The 25709-nt window shown below is 35.0% G+C and overlaps 1 protein-coding gene and 2 long non-coding RNA genes across 3 annotated transcripts; 2 read left to right on the forward strand and 1 right to left on the reverse strand.

Annotated features, from left to right (window-relative positions):
- The first annotated feature begins 2450 nt into the window (after positions 1-2450).
- On the forward strand, positions 2451-23612 carry LOC105261823 (prolyl 4-hydroxylase subunit alpha-2). Its single transcript, XM_011294326.3, has 8 exons — positions 2451-3126; positions 12268-12413; positions 12473-12629; positions 12688-13003; positions 15932-16384; positions 16773-16823; positions 22992-23157; positions 23268-23612. Exons 1-8 carry the CDS (start codon positions 2915-2917, stop codon positions 23366-23368), a joined length of 1602 nt encoding a protein of 533 aa, XP_011292628.1. The 5' UTR covers positions 2451-2914; the 3' UTR covers positions 23369-23612.
- Positions 19759-20434, forward strand: LOC109612627 (uncharacterized). The gene is made up of 2 exons (XR_002194616.2): positions 19759-20044; positions 20118-20434. It is a non-coding gene; the product is annotated as an uncharacterized LOC109612627 (long non-coding RNA).
- Positions 20068-20639, reverse strand: LOC105261822 (uncharacterized). The gene is made up of 2 exons (XR_891541.3): positions 20383-20639; positions 20068-20327 (listed from the first exon to the last, which is right to left on the reverse strand). It is a non-coding gene; the product is annotated as an uncharacterized LOC105261822 (long non-coding RNA).
- Positions 23613-25709: the final 2097 nt, after the last annotated feature.

Genomic DNA, 25709 nt, shown 5'->3' on the forward strand with positions numbered 1-25709 from the left:
CATCAAATGCCGAATATCGGTACATGGGGGCTTTACGGCATCGTGGAGCTATAAAAAAATTCTCTTCCAGTCGGTAAAGTACTCTTCCTTCTGAGTCGGTAAAGTACTCTTCTCCTTGTGTGGATTTTCAGACAATTCTATTGAAATATCGAATATCGTTATATGGGGGATATGCGATATCGTGGACCTATATAGACAATTCTCTTGCAAAAGCGAAGTACTTAGAAGGAAATCTTTGTGTGGTTTTTGAGACAATTTCATTGAAAAATGTGGCTACAATCATCAAAATACCGAATATCGAGATGTATCGTTATATAGGGATATACGATATCGAGGACCTATATAAAAAATATATCTTTCGGGGGGGGGTCAGGTACACAGGAGGAACTCCATGTGTAGATTTTGAGACAATTACAAGTGATTACAACAGATGGACGGGCGGACAGGGCTAAATCTTCTTAGAATTTTACGCTAATCCGGAATACATATACTTTGTTAGGTCTTATATTATTATCTCGGTGAGTTACATACGGAATGACAAACTTAATATACCCTCCGTACTATGTATGGTGGAGGGTATAAAAACAAAATTTTTTTCCTAATGGTACCCCTATATTTTGACACATATTTCGCAATATTTAGGATAGAGCTTGGAAATTTGCTAGAGATCTTTCGATTATACTCAGAATCATTTGTACGAAAAATGATATAACCTACAATAAAAGATACACCTGTGTGTGGCTTAGACACCATAGAGTCGCACACAATTTTATACCCTCCACCATAGATAGTATGGGGGTATATTAAGTTCGTCATTCCGTTTGTAACTCATCAAAATAATAATTTTAGACTCAAACAAAGTATATACAGGGTGAGATAAAAAAAGCAACGAAATCAATCGCCATCATTTTTACATTCTTTTTTAATTTTTTTGAATGAAAGCAAAAATGTCGGAAATAGCATCAAATTTTAGAATAAGTTTAGATTTGTTCGAATTTGCACGAATTATGGCGGTATATATCCCGGCGAAACGCTTACTTGAGGTGATCGACATTTTTGTATTTTTTAGTAGCAATCTTGCTTTCCAAAATACTCCAGACACAATAGTCCAACGGATTGGTATCCGGAGATTTTGGTGGCCATTGTGCGCTAGAAATGAAGAGAGGAACTTCATTTTGTAACCATTCTTGGGTGGCGCACGGTGAGTGCGATGGTACTGAGTCCTGTAGGAATGTCCAAGGTCTGCTGTCAAAATGTTTGCGTGCCCAAGGTTTTAATACACCCTCCACGCTCCAGAATATGTTCGTGATAATATTCGGCATTTAGTTTGATGCCACGGTCGATAAATACGAGCGGAGAGAGACCATCGCCTGTTATGGCGGCCCACACCATCATGATGGCCGGCGCTCGAGTTCTGGTGGCCAACCGAAGATGCACATTTTCACCTAACCTCTGTGGCAAGTAAACACGCCCATTTTGTTTGTTCACAAACTGCTGAACAACGAAAAAAACAAACTGCTGTTGCGGTGTAAGTTCTTGAACTTTTTGGAATGCCAATGGCTTTACCACGAGCTCATTTTTCAATATTTGCCGAATGGAATATTGCGATATGTTCAGCTCACGAGCCATTTTTCGGCCACTGCGACGATCAAGTCGCTTCTTTACTTTTCGAACCATTTCTGCTGATGTTGCTCTTTTCTTCCGTCCACTTCCTTGACGTCGGGCTACACTACCAGTATCAAGGTAACGAGCAATGGTACGAGACACAAACGATTATTTACATTTAAGTGCTGGAGTGCTCTAACGATAGTCACATGTGGTTTTCCAGCCAAATATAAAGAAATCACGCCTGAATTCTATCACAAATAATTTTTTTTTGTGGAAAATTCTCACCAAAATGCTTTTGAAAAATTGTAAACAATATAATGAGCTGTCACTGGAGCTGTCGGACGAGTGGCTTAAAATGTCTGAAGTTGGTTGCAGTTTTTTCATCTCACTCTGTACATTTAAATAAAATATGTAATTTCTTTGGGATAATATAATGAATAAACATTCAAAACATGTCCATAAATTTGTATAATAAAACAGTTTAAAATGACGTAACACTTAAGCGTTCCGCTAACGTTATGTAGATCACAAAACCTGCTTATCCAACGTTCTAAATATATCAACTAGGGAAGCTGGTATACACGTTATGATATAACCTAGAACAAAAGATACATCTGTGTATGGCTTGGACACCACAGAGTCACACACAATTTTTATTTTTATAGCTTATGGTCTAAAGTTCACTACCATCATTTCCATTTCTCTCAGTGTACCAACCACTGCATAATATCTGCATGTTGACACATGAATGAACATTAGTGCGAAGTTGCAGAGTAACGAAAATGTTGTAATAAAACAACATCTTTTAGGGAAACAAAGCACAGCCACTAAACTTAGTCGATTATCAAACGCTCAGTCAGTTGGATGGCAACGATCAACACCACATCGCGATAATGTTAAAAAATGATATTTATCGCTCCGAAGAAGATTCACATGAAATTTATGCCGATTACCTTTTGAAAAAATCATTAAAAAAAGTTACCCATCTCGTTTTATTTTTATTTTCGTTTCTACTACCGTCACACGCTGCCTCTATGTTCGAGTGTGGTGTTGGACATCAGCAGCATTTCTAATTAATCCAAAAACAAATGAAATCCGGTCGGGTGTAGTCAGTCAAGCATAGCGGCAAAAAAAACGGCAAAACGAAAAAAAGAAACTTTGCGCAGTCGCGTCTTGCTGTGACAACAGACGAACTAACTATTAGATTAGTGGGTCCATCATTAGCATTGTCAGTGTCATCAAAGTGCCAAGATTTGATAGTCTAGCCGTAGACAAGAAAAGATAAAAAGTAACAGTGAATTCGAGAATGATTTTGAATACCGCCGGAAGATTTGTGTGTCTTTTTGTAGTTTTTGCATTTGCATGGCGTTACAGCGCATCGGTTCGATTGAATGACGATGAGGATTATTATTCCTCCGTGGCGGGATTGGAAAAACTTCTAAACACTGAACAAATTTTATTAACCGATCTAAAGAATTACATTACAACAACAAAACAAAGCATTGAAGTCTTAGAAAAGTAAGTGTGATTGCTAAAAGTGATGCGCGAAAATGAATAGTTTTGGTTTTTTATGCGAATAAATAAATTGATAATTTTTGCCAGAGCTGAGTGTTAAATTAAAAAAAAAAAAACAAAAATTTTATATATGAAAAACTAAAATAACAAAATTGTTAATTAAGATAATTATTCAATGAAGTAAATAAATAATACATAAAAATTGATTTGTTGGCGGTTTATTAAAAACTAAGCGAAATTTTACTAGTACGCTAGAGCACATTGCTGTTCAGCGGACTCAAGAATGGACTGCATGAGTGTTTTTAAATAAATGTGTTATTAATTGCATGCTTATCTTTAGCATGCAAATCAGAGACTGATTAATGGGTCTGCAAAATACCCTAATTTTTGTGTATACGGAATATAAAAATTTGCCACGTCTCTACCACATACATATATATAACTTACAATAAATAAGTGTTTTCATATATGGATCTTCCTATATCGCCGAACTGAGTCGATCTAGCTATGAATGTCCGTCCGTCTGTGCGTCTGTCCATGTTAATTTGTAATCACTCTACAGGTCTCAATTATGACCCGATCTTCATGAAATTTAGAATGGAGGCGGGGCTAGGGCCAGAATATTATTGCTTTGCTATTGCTTTTGGAGATGATCGCATAATATTTAGGGGTTGAAATGGACCAAAAACTGAAAAATTTCCTGATTTTGCACTTGCTCTACAGCTCGCAATTATAGACCAATCGACGGAAGTTAGCATGGGGCTAGAGCTTAGGGCTGCGCAGGTGAAAAAATAATACAAAAGGAACACTTCAATATTATAAGTCAAATCTAAAAAAATCGCATAAAAGGATACCAATAATGATGTTAATATAGATTTTGTAGCATTTTGTGATTTTTTTTTTTTTTCAAATTTTTTATCGCATGCCATTTTTTCGATTTGACTTATAATATTGAAGTGTACATTTTGTAATATTTTATCACCTTACAACACAGGCTGGGGTTATTATATACAGATTGCAATTATCGTCCGATTATCACGAAAATTTTCACAAATAAAAATGTTCTTGTTTTTGCAGCCGTTATAAAGGTCACAAATAGAAACTAAAGGACACTAAATCTCGAATGAAGTTAGAGCTTAGGAGAGCGGGTGGGATGAACTACTACTTTTGTGTGAAAAAATACCAACATTTCCATTCTACTGAAACCCTGAAAATAATTTTACAGGCGAAATCCAAAATACACACTAGGCGAACTTCTGGCTTTTTATGCTGATTTCGTTGAGGAATATAGCCAAATATCGTAGACAAGCAAATCATATAGATGAGTCTAAATATAGAGATACAGAGGGACCTCTTGCTTTTGGAGATGATCGCAAAATATTTAGGGTTGCAAATGAACCAAGAACAGAAAGATATTCATGATCACACAATTGAAACCAATCGACGCGGAATTTTGCATGAGAAGAGAGTTAAGGACAGCGAATAAGACTAGTATTTTGGATGACCATTGGATTATATTTAGCTGTAAAATGGGCCACAACATCTAACAGCACAACAGAGTGCGTAAATATTGGGCAAATGTCCCTGGTCAAATTGCTAAGGGTAATATCTAGGCAGTGATCCGTGACATAATTTCAAAAGCGAAATTTTCCAAAATGGATTTGGACATAAAGGGGCTTCTAACATATTGAAGTATTGTAGGGTATCACATGGTCGGCCCCGCACGATTACAAATTAACATGGACAGACGGACGGACATACATAGCTAGATCGACTCAGCTCGGCGAGATAGGAAGATCCATATATACTTTCCTATGTGGGCCTATGTTGGCCCAATCAAACTTATAATACCCCCAAAACATAGTGTTGTAGGGTATAATTAAAAAACTTATTGGACAACTTAAATACGCAAATTAACAAAACCATGAGAAAAGCAGTAACATGACATGCATACACGAATGGTTTGTCATTCGTTTTATTAATTTCATAGAAAATGCCAAGCGTGCTGGAAACTGCAATCTTTTGAAGTTGATTGGCACTTCTATTGCAATTAGTGAATTCGAGGTAGCAACATACTTCCCCGTAATAATCGTATCGTCAATTAAATTGTTGTGTAGTTTTTTACTCTTAGCCTAATACCAGACGTTGCTTGTCAATGATTCTTAATAAAATCATATCCCAATCTGATCCGATTTCTATATAATTTGACAAAATTTACTTTTACACCAAATTCCGTCCCACATTTCATTGAAATTGGTGCGTTAAATATGTGAAATCGGCCGAGAATATTTATATGGGAGCTATATCCATACCTTAACTGATTTTCACTTAATTTGTCAAATTTATTGTTGTAACCAAATTCCGCCACACATTCTGAACTTGATTGAAATCGGTCATATATATTGTGTTTGGTACATTGCATATATGAAATCGGCGGAAAATATATATGGGAGCTATACCCAATCCCCAATATAATTTGGATTTTTTTTTTTTTTTTTTTTTTTTTGGAGCCAGATTTCGTCTCTGTTTCCGAGTTTTATTAGAATCGGACATACGTATCGTGTTTTGTGCATCAAATAAACGAAATCGGTCGTAAATACATATGGGAGCTATATTCAAATCTCAACCGATTTTAATTTAATTTGACTAATTTATTTTCTAATCAAAATCCCGTAACACATTTAAAATTTCATTGGCATCGAACGTACATATCGTGTTGGGTGCATCAAATACATGAAATCGGTTGAACAGAAGCTATTTCCAAAGCTGGACCGATTTCAAAATAATTTGACAAATTTATTTTTTGATCAAAATCCCGGTACACATTCCAAATTTTATTGGAATCCAATATACATATCGTGTTTGGTGCATCAAATAAATGATATCGGTCGAAAATACATATGGAAGCTATATCCATATCTAAACCGATTTCAATATAATTTGGCAAATTTATTTAAGTTCTGAATTCTGTAATCGATCAATAGATATGCGCATATAAAATCTAAATTTGTGGGAGATAACTCCGATTCTGATGCTATATCTCCAGTTTCAAGTGGAATTTCAAATATTTATATAGCCTATGTTACTTTCAGACAACCTTTGAGTATACTTGGAAATTTTCAGGAAAATCTGTTCAGCTATTTTCGAATCCATAATTTACAAACATACAAACATTTTCCTCTTTTATAGAAATAGAAGTGCTTTTAACACACACACATATTCAGTTTAAGCACACGTACACAAATGACACATAATTATGTCGATGACATGGTTCGCTGTCATCGTCGACATACTGGAGAACATCATACAAATGGTCGAGTCGATCTCACAACGATCGAACCTTTGACAGTAACACACATAAATCCAAATGGGGGTTATTGTTGGGTGCCAATGTCGATCAAATACTTAGCACATGATTGAGTACATAAGGTCAGTGGTCACAGTTCATACAATTTGTCTTCATGTTCGTTTATTTAAATATATTTTGGCTTGCGTTCCATTTGGAATCTGATCTAAATTTTATAAAAATATTACAATTTGCCAGATTCCGACTATACCATTTACTTTCTTCTTTTTATATAAAATAAAATTTTTGGGAAATGTTGAAATGTGCGTAGTGCACCAGATACAGTCGACTGAAGTGTTTAACTTCATCTAATATCGGTAAATATATTGGGATGTGCAAAATTTAAAGAAAATCGAACATTTATTTCCAATTTTATGCGAATATTTGTTAAAGAAAAAATTGTAAATCATTGCTGTGGAGGTTCCAGAAGGAGTAGGGCGATAATTTCTATATGCCAAGTTTTCAAAGAATCGCTGACTAAGTTCAAGTTATGAGGGATGTAAATAGTGAAAATTGTGACGCTTTATGGGGGAGGCACAAGAAGGGGTGGGTACATATTCATCATCTTCACGCCAGATCTTGTGTTAGTAAGAATATTGGGATGTGTGAAATTTGAAAATAAAAGGATGCTTATATGGCATTTTATAAGCGTTTTGGTTATTAAAAAAATGGGCTTTGTGGGGAGCCACCAGAAGGTGTGGGCCCATATCCACCATCTTCACGCCAGATCTTGGGTTAGTAATAATATTGGGATGTGTGAAATTTTATGAAAATAGAATACTTATACCGACTTTTATAAGCGTTTTGGTTATTAAAAATTTTGGCCTTTGTGGGGGAGGTACCTTTGGCGGATATCACAACATAGGGCCGATATCACAACATAGGATCTTGTTTTAGTAGAAATATGGTAATGTGGGAAGTTTTAAAATAATCAAATGCTTCCTTCGCATGTTTATTATGCTTAATTCGCATTTTATGAGAATTTATTGGTTATCAAAATGTTGACCCCTTTGTGGTGGAGGTATCAGAAGAAGTGGTCCGATATATTCCACACCAGATCTTAAGTTGATAGAAATATTGAAATGTGTCGAGAGAAAGTAATCGGATTCCAATTTTCACGTTTTATGAGTTTCGTGGTTATTCAAAATTTTGACTTCCTTGAGGTATAGAAGGAGTGGTCCGATATATTCCGTCTTAATTACCGATCTTGTTTTGATAGAAATATTCCGATGTGCCGTTATTCAAATGTTGACACTTTTTGTGGGTTTAGTTCACTCCAGATCTTATGTTGGCAGAAATTCTGAGATGTGTGAAATTAAACTTTGTGAGGGAGTGGGTGGATATTGTCCATTTTCGCACATGACCTGGCACTGATACGAATATTGGGATATGCAAAGTTTGGACAAAATTGAATGATTCTTTCTTGTTCTATTATGAAAATTAATATACCCAACAACACTATGTGTTGCGGGTATAATAAGTTTGATTGAGCCAACAATTATTTAACACCTTGAGCGATCTAACTACGTGTCCCTCCGTCCCTCTGTCCATATTAAATAATCACGCTACAGGTCGAAATTATGGACCGATCTTCACGAAATTGAGAATAAGGGTAGGGGTAAGGTCAAAGTAGAATCATATTGCTTTTGGAGATGAACCCAAAATATTTAGGGGTTGAAATGAACAAAAAACAGAAAAAATACTGATTTTGCAACTGTTCTATAGGTCGCAATTATAGGCCAATCGACTCGGAATTTAGCATGGAGCTAGAGTTTAGTGCTGGAAAGAAACCTAACATTTTGTTTGGTCATCGGACAATATTTAGCGGGTAAAACAGACCACAATTTTGTGTAAAAAATATGAAAGTATTTTTAATCCTGGCGAAAAGGTCACTTCTGACCGTTACATCCAAGATATCACAAATATGCAAATTATGTATGCCATATATCAATGAAGAGGATGTTAGTTAGACCGCTTAAAACTCAAGAACGACTGGACGGATTTTGACAATTCTCACAATTTCGAAATGGTCTCTTGCCAGAAAAGGATAAAATCTAAGAAAATAGTTTGAAATTTAGCTAATAAAAAAGTGAAGATTTTTTTGTTTTATTTGACATATTTTTTATCGCATGTGATTTTTTCATATATGACTTAAAATATTGAATTTTCCGTTTCGTAATATTTTTCACCAAAATGGTATTTGTGTTTGAGATTTGGCTTTAGTTTGTTTATGCGTTCTATATTTGTACGAAAAGTACTTAATTGTACTAAATTTGGTATTGTGTGAAGGGATATAGGTGGAATCCACAAATTTGATATTGAGGGTCTGTTGGTACTGGAATTGGGATATGGAGGTGGTTTTGAAAATATGTACTATAATTGTACGACAAGTACTGAATGGTACTCTATTTAGTACCAAATCTGGATCACTGTTGGTATCTAGGATGGAGATATGTAGATTGTTTTGGATATGCAAACTAAATGTTACTAAATTTGGTATTGGCTGAAGGGATCGAGTTGGAATACCGAAATTTGATATTGGGTACTTGGCTGGAATCTGGGATTGAGATATGGAGATGGTTTTAAAAATAATAATAATCGTACGAAAATACTAGAGAGTATTAAATTTGGTATTGAGTAAAGAATTGGGATCGAAATCTCGAAATTTTATATTGAGGTCCCTGATGGTCTCGAAAGTACCAGATAGTACTAAATTAGATATTGTGTTAAGGAAAAGGGCTAAAATCCTGAAATTTGTCATGGTGTCTGTGGTTGAGAAAAGGAGCTGGTTTTATACGAACAATAATTATACCCTACAACACTATGTGTGGGGGGTATTATAAGTTTGATTGGGCCAAAAATTATGTAACACCTCGAAATATTGATTTCCCATATAGGAAAGTATATATGGATCTTCCTAGCTCGCCGAGCTGAGTCGATCTAGCTATGTATGTCCGTCCGTCCGTCTGTCCGTCTGTCCATGTTAATTTGTATTCACTCTACAGGTCGCAATTATGGCCCGATCTTCACGAAATTTAGAATGTAGGTGGGGCTTGGACCAGAATAGAACCCTATTGCTTTTGGAGATGATCACCAAATGTTTAGGGGTTGAAATGGACCAATTACTAAAAAAATGTCGGATTTTGCTGTAGCTATACAGGTCGCAATTATGGACCAATCGAGGCGAAATTTCGCATGTAGCTAGAGTTTAGGGCGGGGAAGAAGCCTACTAATTTGGGTGGTTATCGGATAATATTTAGCGGGTAAAATAGGCCATATCTTTTGTGTTGAAAAAAATCTAAATTTTTCATTAAACCGTGAATATTTTAAATCCCGGCGAATTCACAAAGCCATCACAAGGTTACTTCTGACTTTACATTGATGTTATTATCCAACAAATCGGATATATAGCAAAATATGTGCGATATATATGTCTATCAAAGAAGATATGCTTGAAACATCTCTTATATGTCGAGAACGGCTGAACTGATTTCGACAGTTCTCATTAATTCAGAATGGCCTCTTGGCAGGAAAGAAAAAACGTCTAAAAAATCGCATAAAAGTATCTCTCTAAGATGAAAATATTGATTTTCTAACAATTTCCCATATTTTTTTCAATTTTGTCATATTTTTGGCATATTTTCATTTTGAATTAAACATTTGGTAATATTTCTACAGCTAACAAAACTAAGTAGTTAGGATATCAGGATATCATATACAGATCTCATTTATGGCCCGATCCTTACGAAATTCTGCATGGGGATAAGATGAGGGTCAGAATAGAAGCCTACTCTTTTTGGAGATGATCGTTATATATTCAGGGGTTGAAATGGACCAAAAAACTGCAAAATTGTCGGCAGGTCGTAATTATCGCCCAATCCTCACGCACATTTGAATGGGGGTTACCTCACATTGCAAAAGCCAAGCAATTTCGGATGGCCATCGAAAAATATTCAATGTGTGAAGGAGTTTGCCAACTTTTATAGACAAAATACGAAAATGTCCATTCCATAGATTTTTGGAGAATTCACAAATACAGGAAAGACGCACTTCTGACTATTTCGTTAACGCTGATTTGTTGAAGAATATAGTCAAATGTCTGTATCTCATATAGATGCGTTTCAGTCAAAACCAATAATAAATGTTAATTTTTTGCCACTTCTGAGAGATTATAGGTCTTTGGGAAATATTGGTTCCAGATCTAGGAAGACCATTTACGTGCAACATCTACCATTAAATTGGAAATGAGCAAATTAGTTTAAGTTGCTATTATTCGAAAATTAGAACGAAACCTGATGGTTTTCTTTTATTATTTGTCACAATATTTTGTGAAATTCTGTCGAGTATTTCGCCTATATAAACTGTATGGTTTATTATAGTGTTGTAGGGTATTCAACGGTCGGCCCCGCTCGACTGTAGCCTTTGCTTACTTGTTGTATTTAATTTGATAATGAGGGGAGATTAGAGAACTTCAATCCCAATTTCGTACTAATTTCGAAGGGATAGAGCTGAAATCCTCAAATTTGATATGAATGTCACTAATGGTGTATGTAGTTGTGAGAAGAGAGCTGTTTTGGAAATGCGCACTATGAACGTACGAAAAGTGTTACAAAATGTGCCGTCGGAAGATGGAATTCTGGAATTTGGTATCGTGATCACTGTTGCTGTCTAGGGAGGAGAAAAGGGCGTGTCTTTGGACATGAGTAGTATAACTGTACAAAAAGTATAGTAATAAAAAGTATGGTAATAAATATATTAATAAATTTGGGATAGAGATTTCCGAATTGGCATATATTTTTGGGAGAATGAGATTGATTTGGAAATGCGCACTATAATTGTTCGAAAACTACTAAATATTAGGATGTTCAACGTAGGTGAAATGGTACTACAAGATCTTATAAACGTATTTACTATTTTTTACGGACAGTGTTGGCATGTTTGGTCGGGATGCCGCAGTATAGTTAGTTATAGTAATACCATTATTGTTTTAAAATAACTCCTACGACAAAAAGCTTTTACCCAAATGGATCTCACTCACGTAAGCTTAGTAGAAGAGGGAAGAAAGAATCAAATTAAACTAAAATTATATTAGAAAATCTTCTAAATCTTACCTGGTAAACATTACCATCTTTCTCCACTAATAAATAAACTTTGTTTTTATAAAAACAACAATAAAAGGATTAAGCCTAACTTTTTTATGGACTATGAAATGGTAATAATTGGCTACTTCGAGTTTTTCGTTGAATGACGCTTTCATGTCATTGGTACAGATGTCGATATTTCAAAATAAAAGAAACTTTCCAAATTTTGGTAAGAACTTTATAAAACATTACCGGATAAAACTAGAGCGTTTCAGATTTTTTATGGTGGTTGTGATCTGCCGGTCTTGTCGTTAAAAATGAAAATTTTGCTTAAAAATTTTATATTCATGCAATATGTTAATGAAGGCAATAAATGACAAAAATATACATTATCTTATTTCCCTAAAATTTATGAACATTCTTTAATATTCTAGAAAAACCTAAAATTATTTAATAGTTCATGTTTTTTATGACTTGAAATGGAGATAATTTTTATAAACGTCACAATTTAAGCGTTATTCTATAATCTGAAGAAAAAATATTCAAGACTGTGAAATGGGGAGTTTTGGAATAAATATTTGTTAATGTTAAAGTTTATTGCCTTCTATAATATTGATTTTCTAGTTCCGGTAGTATCAAAATGCATATATTTAAAAGGTATAAAAATTATTTGTCATTGAACCCACTAACGTTTTCATTCCCTTCATTTCTTTTCAGGGAAATATTAAAAATTGAAGCAGAACACAAACTAGCCTCCATTGATGTTGAAAACTATTTAACAAATCCTGTGAATGCATACCGGCTAATCAAAAGGTTATTCAATGATTGGCATAAATATGAAATCCACTTTGAAAAGGCCAAAGGTATGCGTGACCACATACAAAGCAGGACCAATGTATCAATTTCATGTTTTTATTTACAGACCTACTAAATGAATGGAAATTAAAAAAGAATCAATTACATTTCCCCAATCAAATTGATTTTGAAGAATCGGCCTTAGCTTTGGCCCGTCTACAGCAAACCTACAACTTGAACGTTGGCCAGGTGGCTTCGGGAATTCTTAATGGTATTAAATATGGGTATGATATGAAATTATTCGAAAAAAAATTATTGCTTTCTAATATAATGTTTTCGTAGAAATGACATGTCATGGTCGGATTGCCTGCTCTTGGGCCAACAGCTAATCAATATCAAAGCCTTCAATCAAACCAAAGAATGGATCGATGAGTCACTGAAACGCTATAGCATGGAGGAAAAATCGTCGGCTGCAACTGAATTGGATTTTATGGAAAAACTGGGTGAAAATCTCATGAAAACCGGTGACACTAATGCGGCATTAGAAATTTTTCGCGCCGTGGTAATAAATGATCCCCATCGATTGAGTACCGTTTCTGCGATCTATAACAATACACATTCGCTGTCAGAGGCTTTGGTGGAGGAAGAGGAATATCATGTGAGTTTTTTACAGCACTACATGTAATTATAACCTACCAGCAAGTCCTCACTACACTCCAGTTCGTGTTAGGCCTTTCCTGTGCTCAATTTGGTTCCTCTTCTATTTAGCTTACGATCTTGTCACTTGGGTAAAATAAGTTTTTTGTCAAAAAAGTTATTTTTAAAATAACTTTTCCAGACATAAAACAAGGGAACTGATGAAGATTGGTGGCTCTTCCCGAAACCTAGGTATTTCCTGCCTTACCCCCTGGTAAACATTACCATCGTTCTCCACTAATAAACAAACGTTGTTTTTATAAAAACAGCAATAAAGGGATTAAGTCTGACCATTTTTTAATCTAAACTTCATAAATCGTACTAAATTTTCAGACTTTCTAGGCTTTATATATTATTCAAGATGGTTCTCTTTCGGAAAGAGTAATAGAAAAATGTCTACATTTTACAACAAAAAACCCTTCTGTACACATTCTCAAAACCACTTTTATATCTTAATATCAGACACCAATATTGACCTCAATATCAAGTTTTTGAATTTTAGCTGTATGACTTTACCCAAAATCAAATTTAGAACTATTTAGTATTTTTTCGTACAAATATGTTACGTATTTTTTCAAGCCATCCTCCACATGCCAACCGGGACATCTATACCAAATTTAAGAATTTTAGCGTTAACATTTAACCCAACACAAATTTAGTACCACTCAGTACTTTTCGTACAATTATTGTACACATTTCCAAAACCACCTCCAAATTTCAATCTCAGATATTAATAGAGAATTCAATATAAAATTTCAGGTCCGTTACGATAAATTCCGAATTTAACTAGAGCCACGAATTTAACAGAGAAAATAACATAGCTACGTTAGCGTTAACAGAGCTACATAAAAGTTGTTTTTCCTTAATATTTTTGATTTTTAATTACTTATCGTATAAAAACGATAACAAAATGCATTATATAATCATAATTAAATTATATTCCAAAGATTGTTAGACTACATACACCCATTAACTCGTAGCACAATACTATGTTCCAGGACAATTTTACACCAAAATGTGCCTTCCAGGACAATTCTGCCGGTACAATATGGGTACCTGCGGAAAGCTTATGAAGTCTGCTATCCATTGCCTATAAGAAAATTATAGGAAGTTCTGGCCAATTCCGAGGTATATGGTCATTTATGGAGGTATCCTTGGAACAGGATAACTCCATTGGCCAATATGCCTTCCAGGACAATTCTGCCGGCACAATATGGGTACCTGCGGAAAGCTTATGAAGTCTACTATCCATTGGCATTAAGAAAATTATAGGAAGTTCCGGCCAATTCGGAGGTATATGGTAATTTCTGGAGGTTTCCTTGGAACAGGATAACTCCATTGGCCAATATGCCTTCCAGGACAATTCTGCCGGCACAATATGGGTACCTGCGGAAAGCTTATGAAGTCTACTATCCATTGGCATTAAGAAAATTATAGGAAGTTCCGGCCAATTCGGAGGTATATGGTCATTTCTGGAGGTATCCTTGGAACAGGATAACTCCATTGGCCAATATGCCTTCCAGGACAATTCTGCCGGCACAATATGGGTACCTGCGGAAAGCTTATGAAGTCTACTATCCATTGGCATTAAGAAAATTATAGGAAGTTCCGGCCAATTCGGAGGTATATGGTAATTTCTGGAGGTATCCTTGGAACAGGATAACTCCATTGGCCAATATGCCTTCCAGGACAATTCTGCTGGCACAATATGGGTACCTGCGGAAAGCCAAATATAAAGAAATCACACTATCGCGCTTGAATTTCATCACGAATAACTTTTTCTGGAAAATTCTCAGCAAAATGCTTTTGTACGCTTGTAAAAATATAATGGGCTATCACTGGAGTAATAATTAACAGCTATAGGACGAGTGGCTTAGAAATGACAGTAGTCTGAAGTTGGTTGCAGTTTTTTATTTCACCCTGTATACATTTGTATACTCACATGAAAACATAGTCATATAGTCCATATAGTCCCAATATCAGAATAATGAGAAAGCCCCCGAGTCATTGACGGATCATGTGAATTCCAGGAAAAAAGTGACTAAGTGACCGGAATTGGCCGGAACTTCCTATAATTTTCTTAATGCCAATGGATAGTATGAACAGAAACCCTAATACCAAATTTCAGATTCCAAGCACTATCTGTTCACCCAATACCAAATATAATACTATTTAGTACTTTTCGTACACTTGTAGTACACATTTCTCAAAACACCTTTTTGTTACAAGACAGCCACTAACAGGGACCCTAATATAAAATTTTAAAATTCCTGCTTCATCCATTTGCTCTAAACCAAACTGTTCCAAATCTAGTACAATTTAGAAAACATTGCCAAAACCACCTTCACATATCAAATTTATGCTACGTTTACATTGTGCAGAATTTAGAAAATGTAGTCGGTTAAAATTGTAGATTTTAATGTATATACCTCGAATAAATCTTTATAGAGAAGGTTAACCCGGAAAAAAGTTCTAACGTAAACATGCCTTTACCTTCCAACTAAACTTCGAATTTCAAGTTTTTAGATCTATCTCTTTACATAATACGAAATGGTAACATTTTAAAAAGTTTAGTACAATTTATAGTAACCATAAAATTCGAATGTCCAAAAACTATCCTACACTTCATCAGTCAGTGACTCTCATTCCAAATTTCAATTCTAGCTCAGCCTCACAATTTATTTATACCAATTTTATCATTTTATAACTTATGAAGAAACATTTAGATCTGTCCCGATAATTAATTCACCGCTAGAAAAACACAAAACCAGCCAAACCACCTACAAACGTATATAGGATTTATGAAAGGCATTCCACTTTCGAATTATCAAATTTAATTTTAGTATCCCTTTAATGCCCTCAAATCTTACTCGTTGTTTTATTCTTTTAGAAAACCCAGGAATTCAAACTTTACGAAAAAGTGTGTCGTGAGGAACTCAAACGATCGCCAGCCGAAGAACGTCATCTGCGCTGTCGCTATTACTGGGGTGTGGATAATGCTTTCGTTCTGTCGCCATTTAAAATCGAAGAAATCAATGAAGATCCCTTCGTAATGCTAATCCATGATATGGTGACGGATGAACAAATTGAAACCATAAAAAGAGTTTCAATGCCTGAAATGAAACGTTCCACAGTGCGTGACGATATCGTTGGCGGTTCGAAGAGACGTAATTATCGTATATCGAAAAATGCCTGGATTGAATATAGTCTGCATCCGCATATTGAAAAGTTATTACACGTTTTACATTATGCCACCGGCTTGGAAACACAATTCAGCGAAGAGCTGCAAGTGGCCAACTATGGGTTGGGTGGTCATTATGAGCCGCATGTGGACTTTTATTTGGTGAGTAGCATGTGTGTGCGTGTGTTATATGAATGACCTTTGGCGGCATGACTGTTAAATTTTTTGTGGCATTGTTCCAGTTTTGCATTTTCCTTGGAAACATTTTATACTATTTTCAATGAAAATGCTAAATAGTTTTATTTCTGTAATGAGTATGAGATGAACACGAAAATACTTAATAGAATATTTGAATCACAAATTGAAAAAAAAAAAAAAACTTTCAAATCTTCGGACAATTTTTCACACACACAAAATGTACTTAAAAAATTAAATTTAATATTTATTAAAAATTCTTCTCTTCACTTTTCGATCCCCAAACGATGTATGATTATCCTGCAAATGTTTACTGCTGGCGTTACTGAACCTGTGTTGATGACAATGTTTATAGACCGGCGTTACGGAGGAGTACTCCAATCGAATATCCACCTCAATTTTCTACGTGAGTAAAACGAAAAGCCATGAGCTATGCACTAGTCCATCATTGTTATTACGTTACAAGGATGCGTGGATGTGTACATGTATGAGGAGGAGTGGGAGTAGTCTGGGGTTTTAGATACACAATGGCATGTCGAACAAAATATGCGTGGCAATCTGTTAAGCTATTATATTACCATGCTAAAACCGTCTAATCTGTGATGGAACAGTAGTTTCAGAATGGTTTGAATATCAATGAAAAGGATCCAAAACCTTTTACTATGGTGTGGAATTAATTGGTTGTATACCCTCCACCTCGAAATATAAGTTTTAGTGGGGTGTATATATATTTGATCAGCATAAAATTCTTTGTCCGTCTGTGGAAATCAATCTACCTTCAGAGCGAAATTAAGTAGGTTGATCACATTCTATTCAGATGTGTGTTTGATCTGCAGGACTTTTGGTATTGAGAATGGGCTATATAGGTCCACATTTATGGTCCCATATAATTGTACGGACAGTATTCAAGTTTTCATGGTATTTTAGCAGTACGCGCTCCCATAATGTAAGAAATTTCCTTGCATAGAACTGTCAATATAGGTCCAAGTTTTGGTATAGTCCCTATATAACTGTACCGACAGATATTTGGTTTTTTGTTTAAATTTTCACAGGAAATGTCTCAAATTTTGAATTTGAATTTCCTAATGGGTACTACAGTCTAAGACAGAAAATTACATATGCAAGTCCAGGTCTTCCTATAGCCATATACTTGGGTATATAGGTGATTCTAGCGAAATTATTCACCGTTATTCATTCAAGTTTCGTATTAAATATCGTAAGGGCCAATGACAAAAATTACATATACAGGCCCACTTCTTCGTATAGTCCCTAATATAAAGGTTATTCCTTACATTTGGTACTTATATGATTTTAGCAATATTTTTCAACGGAGTTTTTTATTTATTTATTTATTTATTTATTTTTTTTTTTTTTTTTGAAAATTTGCAAACTCCTCCCAAATATTGAAGAGTATTCAAAGTTCTATCCGGCCGAACTTACATATTTTTTACTTTTTTTATTCCGTATTCGAAATTTTCAATTTAGCCGGGTCCATCTGTCTGTAGTAATCATGCTATCTTCCAAACTAGTTGAGATGTGAGACTATGATTAATAAGGAAAAATATATTGAATATTGAATATAGTGTTTCGGTTAAATTCGGATTTTCTTAAAGTGTAAAATTTGTTTCTGTATCGAATGAATTCTATACTTAGTACAACTTTTGGTATTTACAATGTATAATTTTTTGAGTTGTTAACCGAATTTTCTATAATTTAAACAGAGGGTAGAAAATAGGCTTACAAAGGTTTGTTCCTTCAAAGATTCATTCTTTAAAAGTAGGATATGAAATTTCAAAAGAGGAACAGCATCCCCGGTATCAAATTTACTATATGTGTCCACGTTTTGTCATGCTACCTGAAAGTATTTCGCATCGGAATTTTTTAAAATTACGCTTTAAAAATTCACATGTTCTCGTATAACTAACTGACTGATTGACCTAGAATCAACGCCCAGAAGCTACATTTTGCACAGGGGCCAGTCTTGCTGCGTAGGCGTGTGTTAAGACAGAGTTTTGGGAAATTCGTACTAAACGGAACGAAAAGTACTAATATATACTAAGAATTAAATCATTCATATAGAGCAAACAGAATAGGATAGACTTCTGAAATTCGGAATGAGAGTCCCTGATATAGTGCAGGATAGATTAATCAAAGGTTCTTTGGAAACAAAATAAGATAGACTTCTGAAATTCAGAATTAGAGTCCTTGATGGAGAGCAGATATTGATGATATGAGAATCATGGATTTATAAATGAAGGTGATTTCGGAAATGTATGCGAACTGTACTAAATGACAATAAATTTGAAACCGTTTGACGGATTAAGATGGTATTGTGAAATGTTGTATTGGAGTCCCTATTGATAGTAGGTTTGAAAAGTACTAAATAGTACTATATTTAGAACAATTTGATATTGGGTGAATATATACTGCTTAAAATCTGAAATTTACTTGTATCCTGTATAAATGTACGAAATGACTGAATGGTAATATATTTGGTATTGTGTGAAGGGATGGAGATACAATTCTAGATTGCTTATCGTATCTGTGTTGAGATTTGGCGGTGGTTTCGGAAATATGCACTTCACTTGTAAATAGAGTACTAAATGTTACTAAATTTTGTGTAAGGTGAAGGGGCTCACATTCCGAAATTTGAAATATATGTCATTGATTGTGTATGTTCGAAAAGTACTAAATGGTACTAAGTTAGGTATTTGATGAAGCGAAAAAACTGGAGTCCCGAATTTTTATATTAAGGTCTTTATTTGTACTATAATTTTACAAGAGGTTTTAAATTTGTTATTGGGTGAAGGAATATGAATAGTAATTGAGGGAAAGAGATGGGTTTGGAAATGCGTACTATAAATGTGCCGTTGGGATAGAGATGGAATTCTGAAATTTGCTGTAACTGTGATGTCTAGGGTTAAATAGAATGTTGTTTGGGCATGTGAGTATAGATATACGAAAAATATGGTAATCAATTTTAGATTGGGTGTTAGGATAAAACTGGAATTCTGAAATTTGATATAGAGGTCACTGTTGGTATATAGTTCTGAGAGAAAGTAGTAGTTTTTGCGGTAAACTTCATAGTCATTTTTCGATTATGCTTTTCGACAAAAAAGAAAAACTTGAATATGAATAAAGTGTTATCGAACTGATGCAGCTTAAAAGTTATTACGTTGTGTAAAGTTTTGTTTGAAAATGTTGTCCAAGAAATGATGAGCAAATTGTACGTTTTGGGTACTAAAATGAATCTAAAATTTTTAGGTGGATTTTTCGCTGGCTAAGTAGCGGCCACTTTATAGTCCACCATATAATGGTACTTCCCGATATAAGTAATTTACAGCCAGTTCCACGATATCGAAAGAACACGTTCGCACAACTTTTACACGACAAACAGCTGATTTCCGTTCCACTAAAATCTATCAGAACGAAAATTTGCACGAAAATCAAAGCGAACGAAAACGTAAGCATTTCAGTGTAATTTTGCGTTCCACTATCTTTTTTCTTTCGTACGCATGCGAACACAAATGTCAAAATCAGTCATTTGTGTGTTTGCTATCGTATAATAACAATTAAGGAAAATTGTTTTAACATAAACATTGCTTGATTGAAAATGGAAACAAAAATGTAAGTAAAAAAAATAAATGCAATTTAATATGTGAACAACAAATATATATTTTTTTTATTTTCTCAATTCCAGCACGAAAAAATCATCAACTACACAGCTGCGGGCACTAGTTGAGTAAATGGAGGAGAATCCTGTGTTCGCCAGAGGAATGCCAATTTTTGGAAGCAGCAGTTTTAAATCGGGGCGGATTTGGGTAGTTCTGCAACCGGGCACACACTTCTCTTCCATCATATCCAAAAGAGCCCGAAAACTTCCTTCGACACGCGAAAGTTGGCCACAAACCTAGAAAAAATCATTTTTTATTATTTCAAAAATGTAAAAATACAATCATACTTACTGGTTGTTAGGTACTTCAAATAAATTCGAAGCATCTCTTAAATTCCTCCGTGGCACATTTCGAACCTCCTCCATAAAAAATAGGGCTACGGAAATATTCTTTTTTTTATTTTCTAAGAGCACAAATAGTTTGAACACAATCACTAGAAATTTTATTTTGTTTGTTTATTTACAATTTGTTTGTTTACAACTGAAATGTCAGTTGAGACAGAGCCACTGCTGCTTTTTCGCGTTTAAATTAGACATTTGACGCTTTTTTTGCTTCATTTCGCGATTAATTTTTCCAAAAAAATATTTAGCAACACTGAATCACGTAAGGCTATGCGAAAGAAAGAACGAAAGTTAGTGGAACGCATTCTTCTACGAAAGTGAGTGAGTAGCCTTCGTTCGCACAAATTTTCTTTCGAGATCGTGGAACAGGCTGTTAATGATTAGGTGATTTTTTGATGATCAATGTTTTGGAAAAGTCTGTCTGTTCGGTATTTTGATGGAGTTGACTGTCTTTGTAATGAATTTTATGAATTTCTTATTTGGTTAAAGATAGAATTTGGGACTTTAGCGTGAGCAAACATTTCTTGAAAAAATATTTCTGGTATATTTTTACTGACATTGGCCGTTCTAAATGAATGCCTCTTTAACATTGCTCCTTTTTTATATCCTCAGTCATATATATATTATTTAATACGGTCAAAACCTACCTAGTCGAAAAAACGGTTTTAGACCCTATGTCTCTTTGGAGCAAACCCGTTTCAGGACATTTGGAGTCGATCTAGCGATGTCCGTCCGCCCGTCTGTCTGTCTGGCTGTTGCGCACGATAACTCTCGAAGGGAGTATCCGATTTGGTCCAAACTTGGTACATCGTTATATTATTCTCAAACTTAGATCGAGTTCGGAGGTGGGCAATATTCATCCACTTCTTCTCCCGCACAAAATGTCAATATTTGCAAAGAAAATAATTTACTAAACAGAAAGAGACACGATAATCCGATTTTACTCCAACTTTGCGAATCCTAATAGTTACGCCAGTCCTAGGTCAGGTGCGAAAATAGACAATATCGGTCCACTCCATCAAGTACCTCCCCCACAAATGGTCAAAATTTTGAATAATTATAACTCTTATAAAATGTGATGTAAGTATCCGATTCCACAAATGACAATGTTTTTATTAACCCAAGGTGTGAAGATGGCATATATCGGTCCACTCCCTCTGATACCTCCTCCACAAAAGGTCAAAATTTTGAATATTCATGAAGCTCATAAAACACGAAATCATCATTCCATTCTATTCAGACTTCGCGCATCTCAATATTTCCATCAACACAACATCTGTTATAAATATGGTAGAGATTGGGCCATTCCTTCTGTTACCTCCCCTACAAAGGGTTAACATTTTGTTGTGATCGGTTAGATCATAAAATCCGATATTAACCCAAAGTCTGTTGTGAAGATGTGCGTTCCTTCTGGTACTTCCCTTTGAATATTCATGAAGCTCATAAAATGCCAACTTAATATCCGGTTCCATTCCAGACTTGGTATATCTCAATATTTTCATTAATTAGAGATCTGTAAAAAATATAGTAGAGATTGCACCATTTCTTGTGGTACGTCCCCTACATAATTTCCAAGATTTTGAAAAACAAAACGCTGAAAGAAAGCGAAATAAAAATCTTATTCTCATTAAATTTCACAAAAAAAAAAAATTTGTGAAACCAGAAACCTGAGATGAATACGGAATTTATGATTTTCCATAAAATTGGATATAAATGTAATTCTGCCCATACCAATATTTTTATCTGTATTAGGTGAAGTATGGAAATGGAGTACTACGGTCGACTATATCTGGTAAATCAGGCACATTTCAACATTTTCTAAAAATTATCACATATAATGTGAAGGAAGTGGTCCAAAACTGTCACGTAGCAATATTTACATCATATTTTTTTAGGTCAGATAAGAAATGGACAATACTGGCTCATCCCTTCGCAACCTACTCCATAGAAGGTCAACAATTTGAATAATCATAACAGAAGGCAAAATAAATTTAAATAATTGTATTGGCTGAGGGTATGCAGCTGTCGGCAATACCGACTGGTTTAATTTAATTTGTCAAGCGTTAATTTAATTTTTAATTTTCCGCAAAGAGCTATATTTTTCCAGTGTATCTTGTAAAACGTAAATTTTTCCACCGTCAATTATTTCTAAGTTTTCTGAGATGCACTCTTTCCTTCGCAAAGAACACGAATTTCAGTTTGAGAAGAGAGAAAACTGAAATGAAAAATTTCTGTCACATAAGAGGTAACGGATCCTCAAAGCTAAATTTTAGAATATTCTATTTAAAAATGTGGCTACAATCATCCAAATTTCATGTAACATATATTATTATATTTTCGTTAAGTATTTCAGCATGACGTGTACCTGTTCTAATCACTGTCCATTGTTATCTAATATGTTTTCCAAAATATAAATTACATTTCTCAATCCAAATACACCCCTCTCCCTAACCCCTGTGCATCCTGTGCGTCGACAATAACCCTGAACATAAATCATTTTTGACTGCTCGTTTAGAATTTTTGTTGCAGATTTACAATTTCATCCTGTTTGCCTTTCAGTTATCCGATGTGGAGCAAGGTGGAGCCACTGCATTCCCCTATTTGAAGATTGCCATTAAACCGAACAAAGGCACAGTACTGTTCTGGTATAACTTGCATCGTTCATTGGATGGTGATTATCGTACCAAACATGCGGGTTGTCCCGTCCTCAAAGGATCCAAGTGGAGTAAGTCACCGGTGGATGTCGCACAACAGCATCCGTCCAACACTTCATGCGTGTGTGTGTACAACTGTACTTAACTATGATATTTTCCATGCGTCTTTGTTTCTTTACAGTTGGTAATGTCTGGACACATGACCGAACACAATTTGCCATACGACCATGTGGTCTATATCGTGACTACGAAAGTTCTTGGGAGTATATGATGGTCAAATGAGTTCGGTTACGGACGAATGACAAAAAATGAAAAAAGAAAAAACAGCAACCCCGTAAAATGGAAATGAGACTTGGAAGTCATTGTGATAATATGTACCCAGCCACTTTCGGCATGTGTAGTTGTTATATGTTTGTATATACGTATGTGTGTAAGTTAGATGAATAAGTAGATTTTAGCAGAGGATTTATGTGCTGTAACCAAGATAAAGTGATAAAATTTGCTGAATTTTTAATTAAATGTTAAATATGTGTTTGCTTTTTCATTGAAGAGAAAAAAAAGGTGGAAGAGGTTGGTGGAATCGAATATCATTCACCCTTCAAATCACAATGTTTAGGGGCAATGGTTTTAGAAATTGATTATAAGCTCTGAGTGAAGTGCCAAATACTTAAAAGATAATTGCTGAATAAGAAGAGATGAAAATATCACTTGTGTAGAAGGGATCAAAAATAGAAGTACAGGGTTGCCCATATTCGACGGACCCATGTTTTTTTCGGCCATTTCGATGACTCTTTGGGCCCATTCCAATCGACGAGGCTTGTCCGCAGAGAACAAATGCAAATTAATGCGAAAAATCCGTTGTAAAGTGGACCGAGCAATGCCCAACTGCTGTGAACGGCGTTTTTGGGATGTTCTTGGGGACCTCTCAACACTGGCTCGTACGGCAGCGATATTTTCGGCCGATCGCCTTGGTCGACTTTTATATGGCGTCTTCGGATTAGAAAGAGCCTTACCAGTCAAACATTTTTCGTATAAACGCTTAATGGTGTTCTTAGAAGGCGCACTTCTCACATTTTTTAATGTTTTAAAAGCACGTTGAGTTTGCCTTCTTCTGTTGAATGTAAATTTCAACTATTTCAGAGCGCTCGCGTGGCGTGTATTGGTTCATGGTAAAAATCTGCTTGGACTGACGCTTCAAACGCGGTATGTCATTAAGCAATGTGACATCTCGGTCAAAAGTTATGGCGTTGCCAGATGGGTCCGTCGAATATGGGCAACCCTGTAAGTTTTCTAACGCTCAATGTTGGTACAAATCACTATAATTACGGTTTTTTTTTTTTTTCGAAAAATTGGCATGTGTCATGATATTTTCTTTCCCAAACTTTCAGGATTTCTCCTGTCTAAATAATTATTTCATAGCTATTTTTATACAGAGGAGAAATGTTTTGTAAACAATTAAAATATTTTTTCTTACAACATCTACGATATTTGGAACTTTGGTTCGGAAAAATGCCTATGGGACGAAAGTTTCGCCGGTTTTATATTTCCATTTTAAGCACATTTATTTAAGAACGAGCAAGCAAAGGCTACAGTCGTGCGGGGCCGACCATGTGATATCCTACAACACTACAATCCCGTTTATGTCCAAATCCATTTTTCAAGATTTCTCTTTTGAAATTATGTCACGGAGCACAGCCCAGATATTACCCTTAGCTTTTCGACCAGGGACATTTGCCCAATATTTACGCACTACGTCGTGCTGTTAGTTGTTGTGGTCCATTTTACAGCTAATTATAATCCAATGGTCATTCTTCCCTGTCCTTAACTCCCTTCTCAGGCGTGTCGATTGTCTTCATTTGTGTGACCTGGAATTTTTTCTGTTTTGGTTCATTTGAACCCCTAAATATTTTGCGATAATCTCCAAAAGCAAGAGGCCCCTCTGTATCTCCAAATTTAGACTCCTCTATTTGATTTGCTTATCTACGATATTTGGCTATATTCGTCAACGAAATCAACATAAAAAGACAAAAGTTCGCCTTATTGTGCATTTTGGATATCGCCTGTAAGTCATTTTCAGCGTTTCGGTAGAATGGAAATGTTGGTATTTTTTCACACAAAAGTAGTAGTTCATCCCACCCGCTGTCCTAAACTCTAACTTAATGCGAGATTTCGTGATCTTTGGTATCTATTTGTGACTTTTGTAACGGTTGAAAATCAGGAAAATGTTTAGTTGTTGGTACATTTTAACCCCTATGTATATTGCGGACATCTTTGAAAACAATAGGCCTAGGCCTAGTCCTACTGAGTCTAACTCTACCCTTGTGAAAATTTTCGTGAGGATCGGTTGATAATTGCAATCTGTATATGAAAACCCCAACCTATGTTGTAAAGTGAAAAATATTACAAAATATATACCTCAAAAAATGAAAATATGGCATGCGATAAAAGAACAGAAAAAAATTACATAAAATACTACAACATCTATATTAACATCATTATTGGCATCTTTTTTATGCGATTGTTTTAGATATTATTCTTTGATACCAAGAGGGCATTCTGAGTTGATAAAATTTGTCAAAATCGATCCAGTCATTCTTGAGATATCAGCATTCTAGCTAAAATC

Source organism: Musca domestica, unplaced genomic scaffold (assembly GCF_030504385.1).
Source record: "Musca domestica strain aabys unplaced genomic scaffold, Musca_domestica.polishedcontigs.V.1.1 1, whole genome shotgun sequence".
Taxonomy (NCBI): Eukaryota; Metazoa; Arthropoda; class Insecta; order Diptera; family Muscidae; genus Musca; species Musca domestica.